Source organism: Hypoxylon trugodes (genome assembly GCF_022578975.1).
Source record: "Hypoxylon trugodes strain CBS 135444 unplaced genomic scaffold F4822scaffold_5, whole genome shotgun sequence".
Classification (NCBI taxonomy): domain Eukaryota; kingdom Fungi; phylum Ascomycota; class Sordariomycetes; order Xylariales; family Hypoxylaceae; genus Hypoxylon; species Hypoxylon trugodes.
This window is the reverse complement of record NW_026250020.1, coordinates 2050306-2063046: the sequence shown is the minus strand read 5'-3', so window position 1 is coordinate 2063046 and position 12741 is coordinate 2050306. Positions and strand designations below refer to the sequence as shown.

At 48.0% G+C, this 12741-nt stretch overlaps 2 protein-coding genes across 2 annotated transcripts; both read right to left on the bottom strand.

Annotated features, from left to right (window-relative positions):
* Positions 1-4217: 4217 nt before the first annotated feature.
* F4822DRAFT_257796 (arad-like aldolase/epimerase) lies at positions 4218-6265 on the bottom strand. The gene is made up of 4 exons (XM_051454527.1): positions 5816-6265; positions 5511-5723; positions 5160-5230; positions 4218-4791 (listed from the first exon to the last, which is right to left on the bottom strand). Exons 1-4 carry the CDS (start codon positions 6055-6057, stop codon positions 4379-4381), a joined length of 939 nt encoding a protein of 312 aa, XP_051314565.1. The 5' UTR covers positions 6058-6265; the 3' UTR covers positions 4218-4378.
* Positions 6266-7351: 1086 nt separating this feature from the next.
* On the bottom strand, positions 7352-11867 carry F4822DRAFT_257778 (CRM1 C terminal-domain-containing protein). The gene is made up of 10 exons (XM_051454526.1): positions 11706-11867; positions 11579-11608; positions 11442-11514; positions 11314-11385; positions 10531-11252; positions 9710-10472; positions 9187-9657; positions 8906-9135; positions 8288-8853; positions 7352-8231 (listed from the first exon to the last, which is right to left on the bottom strand). The coding sequence occupies exons 1-10, from the start codon at positions 11769-11771 to the stop codon at positions 7988-7990; spliced, it is 3237 nt and encodes a 1078-aa protein (XP_051314564.1). The 5' UTR covers positions 11772-11867; the 3' UTR covers positions 7352-7987.
* Between the last annotated feature and the right edge of the window lie 874 nt (positions 11868-12741).

The following is a 12741-nucleotide window of genomic DNA, read 5'->3' as shown; positions in this document are numbered from 1 at the left end:
TTTGAACCTAATAACCTAATACAGCTACAATTACAACTACCAACCATGTCCCTGAAACGTCATTCTCTTAAGTGCCGTTAGCGCCGATGGTGTTACAATACCTGGAAACATTCCATCAATCCATCCAATCCACTCAATTCTCTTCTGCCGTGCTATCCAAGACAATGGCCACTGCTTATGAGAGAATAAAAATTCGATCAATCGATCACTCAAATCAATTTAATGGCACGGCATTGAGGGACAAGGACAACGGCCCCAACGTTGCATAATGCATCCCTCCGGTCATTCCAAGTTCTGCTCGCTTGGGACCCCTAAAAATTCCAGGCTCAATCTTGGTACACATCCGGTTACCTGTTTGAGAATTGTGAATGTGGATAACAGGACGTGGATGGTGGATGGTGGATGATGGATGGGCTCGTGAGATCTTGTTTCTCTAGCCTTCCTTCCACTTCCCTACCTACTTCCTTTCCCCGTCCCGGCTTTCCTCCCGTGGCCCGTCCGACTTCAAATGTGCATACCCAATGGGGGTCTGTACTAGGCTTGCGGGGCGTTCCCACAATAGCAATAGGAGAACCCGCTACTGTTTCTCGTCCTAGACTGCCGAGTCTTAGGAGGGCAGAAAGCCGTCAATGCTCCCGCCGGACCAATCCACTTCGACGACGTGTCAGCCCATGGACCTGTCCGGACCTCCAGAACCCACCGAGACCGGGCTCCATCCCACGGCTCTCGCTCGCTGACGGGCTGAATCACTCAAGGTTCCCCTATCCAATTATCCACCATAGAACTTGGCACTATCTCGATCAAGGCACGTTTCTAAGGGTTCATGTTATGCCACGTTTAAGCCATTCTCCAACTGGCTGACACCAAAGGAATGCGGGTCCTCCTTCGACTGACTTCTGAAATAAGCCGGTTATGTCTTTCGCCTGCCTATCCTATTCGCCTGTCTTCTTTCTACGGATCCTTATAGCGGGGATTTTTGTTTCATCTACTGCGTCGGGACAACGTCAGAGGGCGTAGTTCAGCACTCCACGATCTTATTGCGTGCGTTCCTGAGATTTTCCTCACGGCGGAAGGTCCCGATAGCGTGAACAAGTGTCTTACTTGTGTTCCCCATACAGACATCCGAGTCGACCGATTGAGGCATTATTCAATGGTGAACCAGGCACCAGGGCCCAACTTCAGGTTGCAGCCGTTGCCGTGTGAGAGTATTACATAGCCCTTTTAGCCTCCTAGGTAAGAGGAGAAAGAAAAGACTCAATCGGATGGCTTCCCAGTCGTTCCACGCAAACAGTCTCAAATCGTGATAAATTCTCCGTCAAGGTTACCCTTGTGCCACCATCATACTTGTGTACTAGTGTACCGGTGATGAGGTGATAGGGAAGCTGGCATAATACACTACATTCCAAGGTACGGATTAAAAACCATGAATATTCTACTCACATCAGCCGTTCAGAAAAAGAACATGAGAGAGTGAGAGGAATATGAAGGACCCTCTTCTCAGCTCCGCCTGGATCCACCAGAAGGATGAGTCATCCCTTGTTTGTTAGTGAGCCTTAAAGCTGGGTCTCACGCGGATAGGGAAATTTCCAGAAGCTCGTTCGCCCTGTCTTACGCCCCGTCATTCCACGGCTGCGCTCTCAACATAACCAATTTCTTCCTTGGAATGCCCATAGTGTCACTGACGCATTTCCAAACGAAAATTTTCGCTACTTGGGCTTCCTTGAGCTAGCTACGGTGAGGAACGGAAATTGCAGTCCTACAGCAAGTGACTCATTCATCTATAGACAAGAAAATTTTCTACCGCGTTCCAGGTAGAAGGATACTACTAGTTAGCGGGGAGTCATTAGGCAAGGTCTCTGCTGCCTGGTTTCGTACTTGTGGATATTCCTAGCAGCCTCGAAATTGAAGTTGGCTGTAGGAATTCCGAGCTTGAATATACATCGGAATGATCCATAAGGTAGGCATCATCTATCTATTTTCGTTCCAACTTCTTCGGTAGCTCTAAATTGTGCAGAAATTTTGCATCAAAGCATGGTTTAATGCCGTTAATTACACCAAAACTAGCCCATGTATTGCTGAAACCTCTCTCGGGACGCCTGTACGCAAATTTTTTCTTTCGCATTCCAGGCTTCCCGTGATTCTCAAAAACCCGACACCCGAGTGTCGTTATGGACATCCATGCATCGTTGAAGGGTTGACGAGTTCTGGCCCCTGAACATTGACGTCTAGACCAAGCAGCCAGAAAATCACTGAACCATAGCATTCTCAAGATGTGTATTCATTAAGGTTATTGTCTGGAGCCGCACCCCTTGCCCAGGCAGCCCTACTAGACTACACTAAACAGGGAATAGGACAAGATGACTGCAGCCACACCTATTAGCATGCCCGGCATATGTGGTTATACGACTAGGCCAACGGCTGATCGCCTAGTTATCTCACAGGGCTAATGTGCTATTAGTTGAGACATGGAGATATCGCTAAGGTCGCCATGTGCCCTGCGCTGCGTCGAGCCGAAGTATGGTATGTGCTGCAGCTGCAGGATCGTCCGAAGGCGTCCAGACGGACTAGACTATCAGTCAATGTCACACAACATTTTCATCATAAATCAAAGCAGCCACCAACTCCCTATGTAGTCAACCGGTCAAGCTGCGGACGGCCGGGGACCGGCGGAGAGTTGGGGGAACACCCCTAGTAGTTCTAGGTACTGTACCTATGAGGTTATGTTAAGTATGCGCAATACCGATGCAATGCCTACATAGGAAAGGTCGTCGATCTGCCAAGCGCCCACACCCTTGATCTCATCAGAAAATCCTGCACGCAATCAGATAGTGTGCTTACTTCTAAAAAGAGTAAATGCTACAGAAACCGCGCCTCAATACGAGAGATTACACGCTGAAGAGATTTTCGCAGTCTGAGGTTAGCGCCTAAAGTTGAAGGAGACTCTATTTACATACATTACGTGCCGGTGATTCTGACCGGGTACGTTTGAGGTTATTTGGTGGTATTGATCTGGGCGCGGATCTCGCCCGAATGGTTTGGTTGCATGGGACCTCATCTTTGGTTGAGCAATCCGGGATCGCAACGCAGAGACGCAGACGCAGGAGGCAAGATTGCAGATTTTTTATTTTATTTCGGGGGTTCGCGAACGAAACAGCTTGCATGCCCGACGCTGCAGCCGCCTATCTATCGACGTCGTATTTACGCAATATCTGTAAAAACAGGTCGTACCGAGGCAGTGCCCATTCTTTATTCTCGGTGAGCCTGGCTCGGTTCGTTATCGTTGTGAAACCTCGGCGTTAGATCAATGGCCCCCAAAATGACTTGATCTGCAACCGGGACTATTTTATCATCTCGGCCTGAGAGAGGAAGGAGGTTAACGTATACACGCAGACACGGCACGGTAGGCAATGTATGTATGTCTTGATAGTGTTAGCTTGCTTGACCGGCCGAAGCCTGTGTGATCACCATTTTACAGCGAGTCATGACTTGCCTTTTCGATCCTCATCGGGCGATCCGATGCTTGCATCGTGAAGGGTGAAGGGGGAACCCTTGTTCGAGCCCCCTACGCAAAAAATTACGGCCCGTCCCTGACATGTTGCGGGATACTCCCGTCATCTCCCCGTCCCAACGCTATGCCTTTTATGGCTCGAACGCCTCGGTAGAGAAGCCAATGAAGGAAAAATTTCATCTGTTTTGCATCACTTTCTTCATCACCCCGTTGCCTCCACTACTACACTATATATGTAATTCCAGACTGATTGACCAACAAATCCTGTCTCTACAGTAACATTCCGAAGGTTACCTTTTCCCCCCAAATGTTTCTCCTCCCACGGTTCCCACACTTTATTATATCGAATACCCCATAAACGGCCAGAAAGGAGGGTTACATGAAATCACGGTCTTAGCCGAACCTGTTTTTCAATTTGCTACCCTCTAGACGGTAAATTATCACTTCGTCTCGCGCGCCTATCACTGGCGCGTACGACTCACTACCTAGTATAGATGGGAATACATGCACTCCATAGTACTGTAGTAGTAGAATAGAGTAGACGGACATACGATAGAAACTTCAAAAAATGATATATCACAGACAGCGCCACAGCGCCCCCGCGTATAATCATGCCACTTTTTTTTTCATTTCGATTTTTTTCTGTTTCTGTTTCTTTTCCCCCATTTCCCCTTTTTCGAAATCGAGACCGGACCCCCAGATCAAGATTCAGATCGAAGGATCGATAGTTTCTTTATTTTCTGCAGTAACTTGTAACTTTGGCTCGGCATAACGGCACAACACGGCATTACTATGGCGCCACCATGCCCACGAACCATGCTTGCTTGCTTGCTACATACGACCCCCGACCTAGTCTAGCCATCGATCTATCTACGCCGCTACAACCCTTAGACTCTCAAACCCCCTAGCAAGCACATGCTCCCCACCAGCCATCTCCATCTCAAACTCGACATCGGGCTGTGCCTCGCGGTACAGCGCGTGTTTCTCACTAGCCATCTTGAAGTTATACGCGGCTTCCTCGTCGCTGATAATCTGCTTCGGGATACCGTTCGCGGCTGCGGCTTCGACTTGGAGTTGCATGGCGCAAGCTCGGTCTAGGAGCCCGAACATGAAACCCGCTTCGTCGACGGTGGAACCTACGGTTAGTAGACCGTGGTTCATGAGGATCACGCCTTTGTTATGGGGACCTAGGGCGGAGGCGATGGACTCGCCTTCTTCGGCTGCGAAGACTATGCCCCCGTATCGCGCGTAGACTGCGTGTGCGTTGTGGAAGTTGCATACATCTATATTGAGATAAAGTGGTACGTCAGTGATGCGAGGTTTAATGCTAGATAGGTAGTTGAAGTGGCAGTTAAAAGCCCGGGGTCTTCGGTGTGATCGCCCGATTCGGTTCGCGGTGTGTGGGAAAGGGGAGGGTATGGGGAGGGAGGGAGATCGACCGGGGAACGATTCCTTCCGGAGCAGCTCCGAAGTAAGAACGGATACCCCTTCGCCCGAAATAATAACAACGACGATGGAACAGACAGTGGGATGCGTTGTGGGGTATTCGGGGGTATCGAAAATGTAGGCATGTAGGTATAAGGTAATTGAAGAAAATGAGTAAGGTAGGTAGGTATGGTGGTGGATTGGTTGGTTCGTATCTTTGCCTTACCTTGGTTTAGCATCTCAAGGGGACGCGCAAATGCACTCCATGCTCGACCAGCGTTAGAGTGGGCGTGGCATCTATTTTTTTCAAGATGGTTGTTGGTTAGTAAAAAAAAAAAACTGTCCCATCCCCTTTTTGGAATATGCTCTCTTATTAGGAATATCGTGGGTCCTGGGTTTTTGCGGGATGCGCGCGATCCCTCGCGTCTGACATTTTGCATCTTTGGCCCACCGAACACAATTCCTTTCTCCTATCTTCATTTCCATGCGCCTAGGGTACGGAAAAGGATATTGCTCAAAGGCAGAGGGATGGATGATACGTGTCGTGATGGTCGATGAGAAAAGGAGTTAAACTTACATGGCGTGTATGTCATGGGGTCGACGCTTGTGTACGGCGGAGTGGATCAAATAACCTGCGGCGTTGGCTGGCTGGGATGTGTTCCCGCCCACGATCTTACCCGTGGCGATCTCCAGGCAGATCATATCGCCCGCCGTGAGCATGCCGAAATGACGGCCGAGTGGATTCATCCACATGACGCCGGGGAATTCCGGGTCCCGGACTGAAATATGCCTGGATGACGTGGTGACGTTAGCAATACGAGTCTTCATGGACAAGAGAACGGATGAGTCTAGCGACAGGCAGTTAAAGGACTATCAACTAACCCGGACTGCCCCTCGGTGAAGCCGGAGCGAGCGAAGAAGCGGAAGATGGCGGACATGTGTATAAGGATGTGTCGCCTATGCTCCGTATAGGTAGGGAATGTAGGAATTCCCTCCATCACAATGCCATGCGAGATGGCTTCTAGGGGAGTCTTTTCCTTAACCTCTACGGCGTCTGCCAGCTTCTCTTGGCCTTTGAGGCTTAGAATGCTCGGGATTGTCTCCGCGATTGCTGAAGGAGCCATTGTTTCCTTGGTATGTACGAAGTATTTGCTGATTTCTCGTTTTGAAATGTTGAATATGTATAGCACTAGGCGTAACACTAACCCCGTATCATACAGCGCAGTGTCTAGTGTATCTTATATGGTAGAAAAGGTAGCAGTTATATCTAACGACTTGCTAATGATAAGCTCCCGGTCCGAGGTGGAGTAGTAGGAGGAGACCAAGAATTCCCCCGCATGAAGGGCGTCGTGTAAGAAAATCAACCTATCCGTACGCAGCGATCTGTCACCAATAACATGTGAGTGGCAAGACTTCTCTACATGGATCGATTTTACGATGATCAAGTTTAAATAAGATCTAGGAACGACGCTCCAGAAAAGCCACCGGTCGGATCAAATGATTAAAAGTAATCAGGAATCAACTTAGACTTACCTATGTCATGCTATGGATAGATATGGGCCATAGTCCGAGCCCCGCCTTTGTCTTTCCGGAATCGGCCGGGATCAAGACGGGCGAAATAGATAAGAATCCCTTTCCTTTCGCCGGTACCATGCCGAATACCTACCCTATTTGGAAATTCGTCGGCAGTTCGAACTGTCCATACTCCGTCTTTCGTGTCCGAGACTTTCCGCTTGCCCTTGTATTAAGTGCCTATCTTCAAAAGGAGATGGGTTGTAATTGACAGTGAATAAATAGACACGTTTATTGAATTTGTAGGATGTAGTTCTCGCGAAGGGAATATTTCTAAGTGAGGAAGGATTGTCTCATTGTATTCAACTTGGTTCTATATCTTCCAGCACCATGCTCAGGGGCATACCCCAGGAATCCTAACCATTACACGGGCTAATGAGCGGCTGGAAGAAGGTGGATAGAAGGGAAATTCTGTATACTCTCTATCAATGGCATCCTGCGCCGGTAGAGGGTGGTCAACTACATGCTAAGTCTTGAAAAAAGGTCATCATCCTAGAGCTCAGCGTAGGACGTCGTTAATTGTGTATTAGAACACGTAACAGTCTACATCAAACTTATCCTGCCACTTAGTCCAACATAATGATGACGATATCTCCTACGTAGATCATCGAGCATTCACTAAGCAAGTAAATACACATCATAGGCAACACACAAGAAACCACATCACAGCAAACAAGCCCATGCATCGCACATCACACCACCAACACCAACAACAGTATGAAAAATCCTGCGATTATAGAATTACGTTAGTGTGGTCGTTGGCGAGGGTTCATAGCTAAAGAGCAGACCCTCCATTATCGAATCGACTAGCTGAGCAACAAGAAAAAAACAAGAGATTCACGTCCTGCATATAAAAAACTGAACGATGGTTTATCTCCCTAACTTTTCTTTTCTTTTTCTTTTTTTCTGGCCTTCGTATCGGCACAAGACTGCCTACCCTCCCTTCCGTCCTTTTCCTAGCGAACTGCACCTCTTCCCCTTCCTTCCGCCCTCGAGAATTTGGTCATTCCAATAAAACCGGATATATGCATTTCATCATTTCTCTCCTCTTTCCCATTATTGTCCCCTTTTTTTGGTCCACCTCTGCTGCGCTTGTCATGATGGCACAAGACTTCGTTCTCTTATATCCGCCTATTATGTCTTTACCGGGTTCAGACTTCGGGACAAGAAAAAAATGCAACTGAGCTGAGTAGCTTTATGGGCCATATAAGCGATGTAATCGTCCAGAAACGGTTGAAATCGCCTAGCCATGCAGTTCTATCTTGGTATCACGTACAGGAAAATAGAGAATAGGCACTCGAAGAGATTCGACAAAAAGGTAAAAGGTCAAGGTCTCATCAGTCCCGTTCGAGTACCGCGGAGGAGCTTTCAAAGCCCATAAATGTCCCATCCATCAAGAGGATCAACCGAAGCCTGCTTGGATGGATCGTTTGTGCTCGAGTTGTGCCGGGGAGCGAATTCATTCCTGAACTCTTGACGCAGTCACAGTTCGTCATCCTCTACCTCGATTTCCGACGGCTTTAATAAGCCTCCAACCTTCGCTCGTCTCTCGTGGTCGGCAGTGAGCTTGTCGCGAGCTTCTTGCTCCTTCTCCACCACGTATAGGTCCGCATTATCTCCAGCGAACTCCTTGAGGGAGATCAAGAAGTCTCGTACTTGGAGTCGGAACTTCTCATACGTGGTGTTCAAAGTGAAAAGGCATTCAATAAATGCACCGATCTGCGCACTATACGGTTTATTAGTTTCTATAGTGGTGGAGCATCATTATATAAGGACACTTACATTTGAAGGTTGGGGAAAGCATTACGTAGAAGACCACCAACGAACTCGGCGAGGAAATCCTTATTGCTCGTACCGGCTGGTGCTTGGTCCGTGTAGACAGGTCCTTGGATCTTTGGCGTGGATCCATCGGCGGGGAGAGCAAAGTAGAACATTCGCATCAACAGTAAGGATTGCGTCTTGAACCCGGCCTTGTGGTCGGGATCGGTCAGAACGAAGAACACATCTTGTAAGATGCCGATGAAGAACTGCTGGAAGAAAGCGTTGGATGTTTGCACGTCGGTTTTCTCGGCGATGTTCGTGACAAGCTCCAGGCACATGTTAAGTCCAGCACTTTCAACATCACGATTGTCGTGCTTGCTAGCCCACATGCAAGCGTCGATAACGAACTTGAACTGGCGATTATCAAGCTTAAGGAGAGCAGGGAAACAGTGTAGGTTGATGGCTCTGAGCAAGTTAAAAAATTCGACTCGATGCTCTGGGAAATCCGAGAAGTCTTTGTTAATCATCTCAAGAGTGCATTCGAAAACGTTCTGCATGATGATCGGTACTTGATCTTCCATGAGGCCCTATACTCGATTAGCAACATTTAACAATCGGGCCCCACTCTAGATTGCTTACAGTAAGTCTTGTGATAATAGTGGACATGGCCTTGAGGACCTCCGCGTCTCGGGCGCCCGGGACATTGCGGTTGTAGTCCACCAACACCGAATCGAGGAGCTGGGGAACCATTTGCTGGCGGATCGCTTGGAGGTCTTCGGCCTTATCGACGTAACTCTCGATCAACTTCAGGATTTCCTTCTTGATAGTCCTCAATCCTCGGACTTTAGGCATGCGTGGAGCAAGTTCGCCTGTTGTAATATGTTAGCTTACATGAATAAAAGCTGTACTTATAAACCTACCATCACGAGCGACGGCCTCCGAGATCAATTGGCTGGTAGCACGGTACATCTGGAGCATATCCAGGTATATTCTGCCAATCTGTGGGCCGAAGTAGGGGCCAATGGAGGAGCAAGCTGATACGTTCGTCTTCATAATATTTCCGATAATCTTGATCGTGTCGGAGTCTTGTAATATCTGGGGATCCTGAGTAGCTGCGCGGATAATTTCGTCCCAAGCAGCATTGGGAGCGTTCATGAGTTCGGCAAGTAATCGTTCTTGCTGATGTTTGTTACCCTGCGCGGCAACCATGTATCCACAAGCCTCGTAGAAGGTATGCACCTGCTGCGGCGTGAGGTCGCACGTTATGCGCTGGAGGTTCCTGATAATCTCTTCAATGAAAGGCTCGTTCTCACTAGGTTGTAGGGCGACAAAATGTCGTCGACACTGCCTTGCAATCTTGATGAAAGTATCACACGCCATATCCTGAACGCCTGTAATGAGGTTAGCTGCTTGTTGATCCTCACCCAGAGATGATTTACTAACCTTCGTGAGATTCATGCATGAACTCAAATAGCTTGTTAACAACCGTCTTAAGGAATTTCCAGTGAGCCTTTAAGAAGCGAGGGTACTGTCCAACGATGTACATGATATTGCTGGCTACGACGGCTTTGTTGTCTTTCCCACGCTTCATTTCCGTGAGTCCAAGTAGATCCTTAATGACGGTAACGAGGAAACGTTTTTCGGTCTCCTCATTCATCGCGAGTGAAATCGAGCCGATAGCCCAGCATAGAACGTTGCAGTTATGCCATGACCACTCAGTACCGTCTACCTGCTTTTGGAGCTTTTCAGTCATGATAGTCTCGGTATCAACGACGTCAAGATGTGTTAAGTAGACAAGACATTCGCGGATGGTCTTGTAGAGTTGTACTGTGTCGCTCTCCTTGACAAACTCGCGCACAATCTCACCTTCGTCGTTCTCGACAATAAGTACCTCTTCGGGTCGCACCATTTTTTCGATCATGACTACTCGAAGGTTGGATAAGACTTCCTTATACTTGTGCATTCGTAGCGGGAAGTTGGCCAGCAGGCCTGGGTTTACTGCTCCGCTGGCCGATCCACCACCCATCATAAGGGGGTTCATGTCCTGCAAAGGAGCAGTTTGCATCTCCTCGTACAGCTCCTGTACCAACTTGAGCCAGTAGTCTAGGCAAATCTTGAAGATCTCGCGGTCCTCGATTTGAGAAATTCGGATTAGGTAAAAGTGACCATGCGTGAGGAAGTCTCTGTTCGGGAGGTTCTCGACGAGCTGGACTAATATTAGCAAAGTTGACCATGGGAATGTTATGAACAACGAATTAACTTACATCGACATGTTGACCGAAGAAGTTGCAGAGGAAAAGTGCTAATATCTGGAGGAATTCCTGATCTTTAGAGTTGCTTTGAGGGTATGTGCTCTTCAAGTCCAGCTCTAAGGGAATGATGCCAGCGATAGTCGTGAGGACGTCAACGAACATCTTTACCAACTGCTCACTATATGCATTTGGTTGTCCTGGACTCCCCGTCACTAAGCCACCAATCTCAGTCAACACCTGAAGAGTAACATTGCGGAATTCTGGAACTTCGAGGAATCGTGTACGCAGCGTTTCGATAAGCGGGGTCTCGAAGATGTATCCTAGCGGGATCCAGTTGCAGAATCGTAGTAATGTCTCTAGAGTAGCTTTTACTAGACTTGTTTGGTTCGCCGAGGAAAGGATCTCCTGGCACAGCTGGAAAATCTGCGAGAACTCATTGCACATAGTAGTCTTGAGGTTTCTCGTTTTGGCTGAGGTCATCTGCTCGGCCGAGTAGTCGAAAACTTCTTCAGAAAGAAGGCGGAGAATGATCATGTTGTTCTCGCAGATGGATAGGTTGGATCGGCAGGCCGAGATGATTTCGTTAATGAACGTAGGCCAGTTGTGAGGCCATTCTTGCTTCAGAATGGAGACTAGAACGAGGTTGAGTTTGTTTAAGAGAGTTCGTTGGCCTCGAAGCGACTCCTCTGTGCTAGATGCCTGGATGATAAAGTTCACAACGAAGTTGCGAATACCTAATCAAGGTTAGCTGTAAGGATTTATGATAATGGTACCTGGAGGGCGGGATGGACGAACCCAGACACTGGTCTCGGGGCAAGACCTTCCATCTTGTCATAATAACGTTGTCCAGTATCTGGAGACCAAGATCTAAAACCTGTCAGCCTTCTGCTCTGCCTTATATGTGGTGGTATAATCTGGCGTACACTTTGTCTGCGGGTGTTGGGACTCGGAGAGGATCTTATCGACGAGTAACCATGCATCGGGATCTTCTTTAAACTACACACCACACATGTTAGCAGCAGCGCAGGTTTGTGGGAAAGGTGGATGGCGCATCACTTACTTGGTTTAACGCGGTTTCAGCAGCTTTTTGCTGGAGGCGGGGAAGAGGCAAGTGTTAGCAGCTTTAGCTATTCATATGGCGCGTAGACGCATTTGTGAGAGTTAAAACACAAGCACGATAAGCTCACCTGTTCACCGCGACCTTCGTAGAAGGACTGGATCATTAGATCCAGGTCGGGGATGCTGGGCGCCATCTCGAACGGGGTGGCGGGGGGGAGATGATGAGTAGGCTGCGCGCCTAGAAATCCACAGAGACTCGCTCTAATTGTGCGTCGGGCGAACGTCAGTTGAAATGTTAAATTTTTGATTTTATTCAGCTACGGCTCGTGGGTATGAAGTTATGAAAAGATTGGTGGTGTTGCGGTTCTGCGAGTAGAAAAGCAGTCCTTAGGCAGAAATAGGTGAGGCTGGTTGGTGGGAAAAGGGATTGCTGCTCGGCGGCTGGAATTGTGAAAAAAAGGTATCACCAAATTCAAAGAGGAAGCAGCAAGTGACGGGTCTGTGAGATGATAGCGGCTACTTTGCACAGAAGGTAGGTGGGGTTGGGGGGGTATTTGGAGCTGGGGCCACAGCTAAGCATTGGATACGTACCTGTGCTGCAGTGATACCTCTGAACCTAATCCTAAGGTATTCACTACCGTAGGCTTAGCTGTGGGTACAAACTGGAAGCCGCCAGCACATATGTATGTAGCGCGGTAGCGGCTGAAACTCGTCGTTAGCAGCGTCAAATACGGCGGGAGCCAATCATAAACGAAAAACTCCGATTATGTCATTGGATGTCGACGCAAGGCTTTCGATGTTTCCGAGATAACCATCTGAGAGGTACATATACCTGTACGCAAGGCAAGTACCTAGGCGACCAACCTAACTCGATCTGCCCCTCTAATTTTTAGGGTATCGTGCCGCGCCGAGGTTTGGTCAAATGCCATGCGGGCTGTTTGTTGTCTTATAAACGGGAATTGTCTTACACGACAAGAAAAAATACAAATAAAACGAAGATGAATATTACTAACCTATGATGTTGATTCGTAGGATACTTGCTTTATCATATGTAGAATGCGGTCTCAAAGTACCTACATAAAAATAAGTAATAGTGGAAATGGTTCGTGTTGTTGCAAGTATTTAAATAATGTCTTGAAAGTTGACAAACCAATGCAGAACGAC

What these genes read in the sequence shown, in the direction of transcription:
- F4822DRAFT_257796 (XM_051454527.1), bottom strand. Translation starts at nt 6,057, where the DNA reads ATGGCTCCTTCAGCAATCGCGGAGACAATCCCGAGCATTCTAAGCCTC. An exon ending in CCCCATGACATACACGCCAT is followed by an intron (nt 5,231 to 5,510) that starts GTAAGTTTAACT and finishes TGAAAAAAATAG; the next exon opens with ATGCCACGCCCACTCTAACG. An exon ending in CCTTGAGATGCTAAACCAAG is followed by an intron (nt 4,792 to 5,159) that starts GTAAGGCAAAGA and finishes ATCTCAATATAG; the next exon opens with ATGTATGCAACTTCCACAAC.
- F4822DRAFT_257778 (XM_051454526.1), bottom strand. Translation starts at nt 11,771, where the DNA reads ATGGCGCCCAGCATCCCCGACCTGGATCTAATGATCCAGTCCTTCTAC. An exon ending in CCAACACCCGCAGACAAAGT is followed by an intron (nt 11,386 to 11,441) that starts GTACGCCAGATT and finishes GACAGGTTTTAG; the next exon opens with ATCTTGGTCTCCAGATACTG. An exon ending in CTATTATCACAAGACTTACT is followed by an intron (nt 8,854 to 8,905) that starts GTAAGCAATCTA and finishes AATCGAGTATAG; the next exon opens with GGCCTCATGGAAGATCAAGT.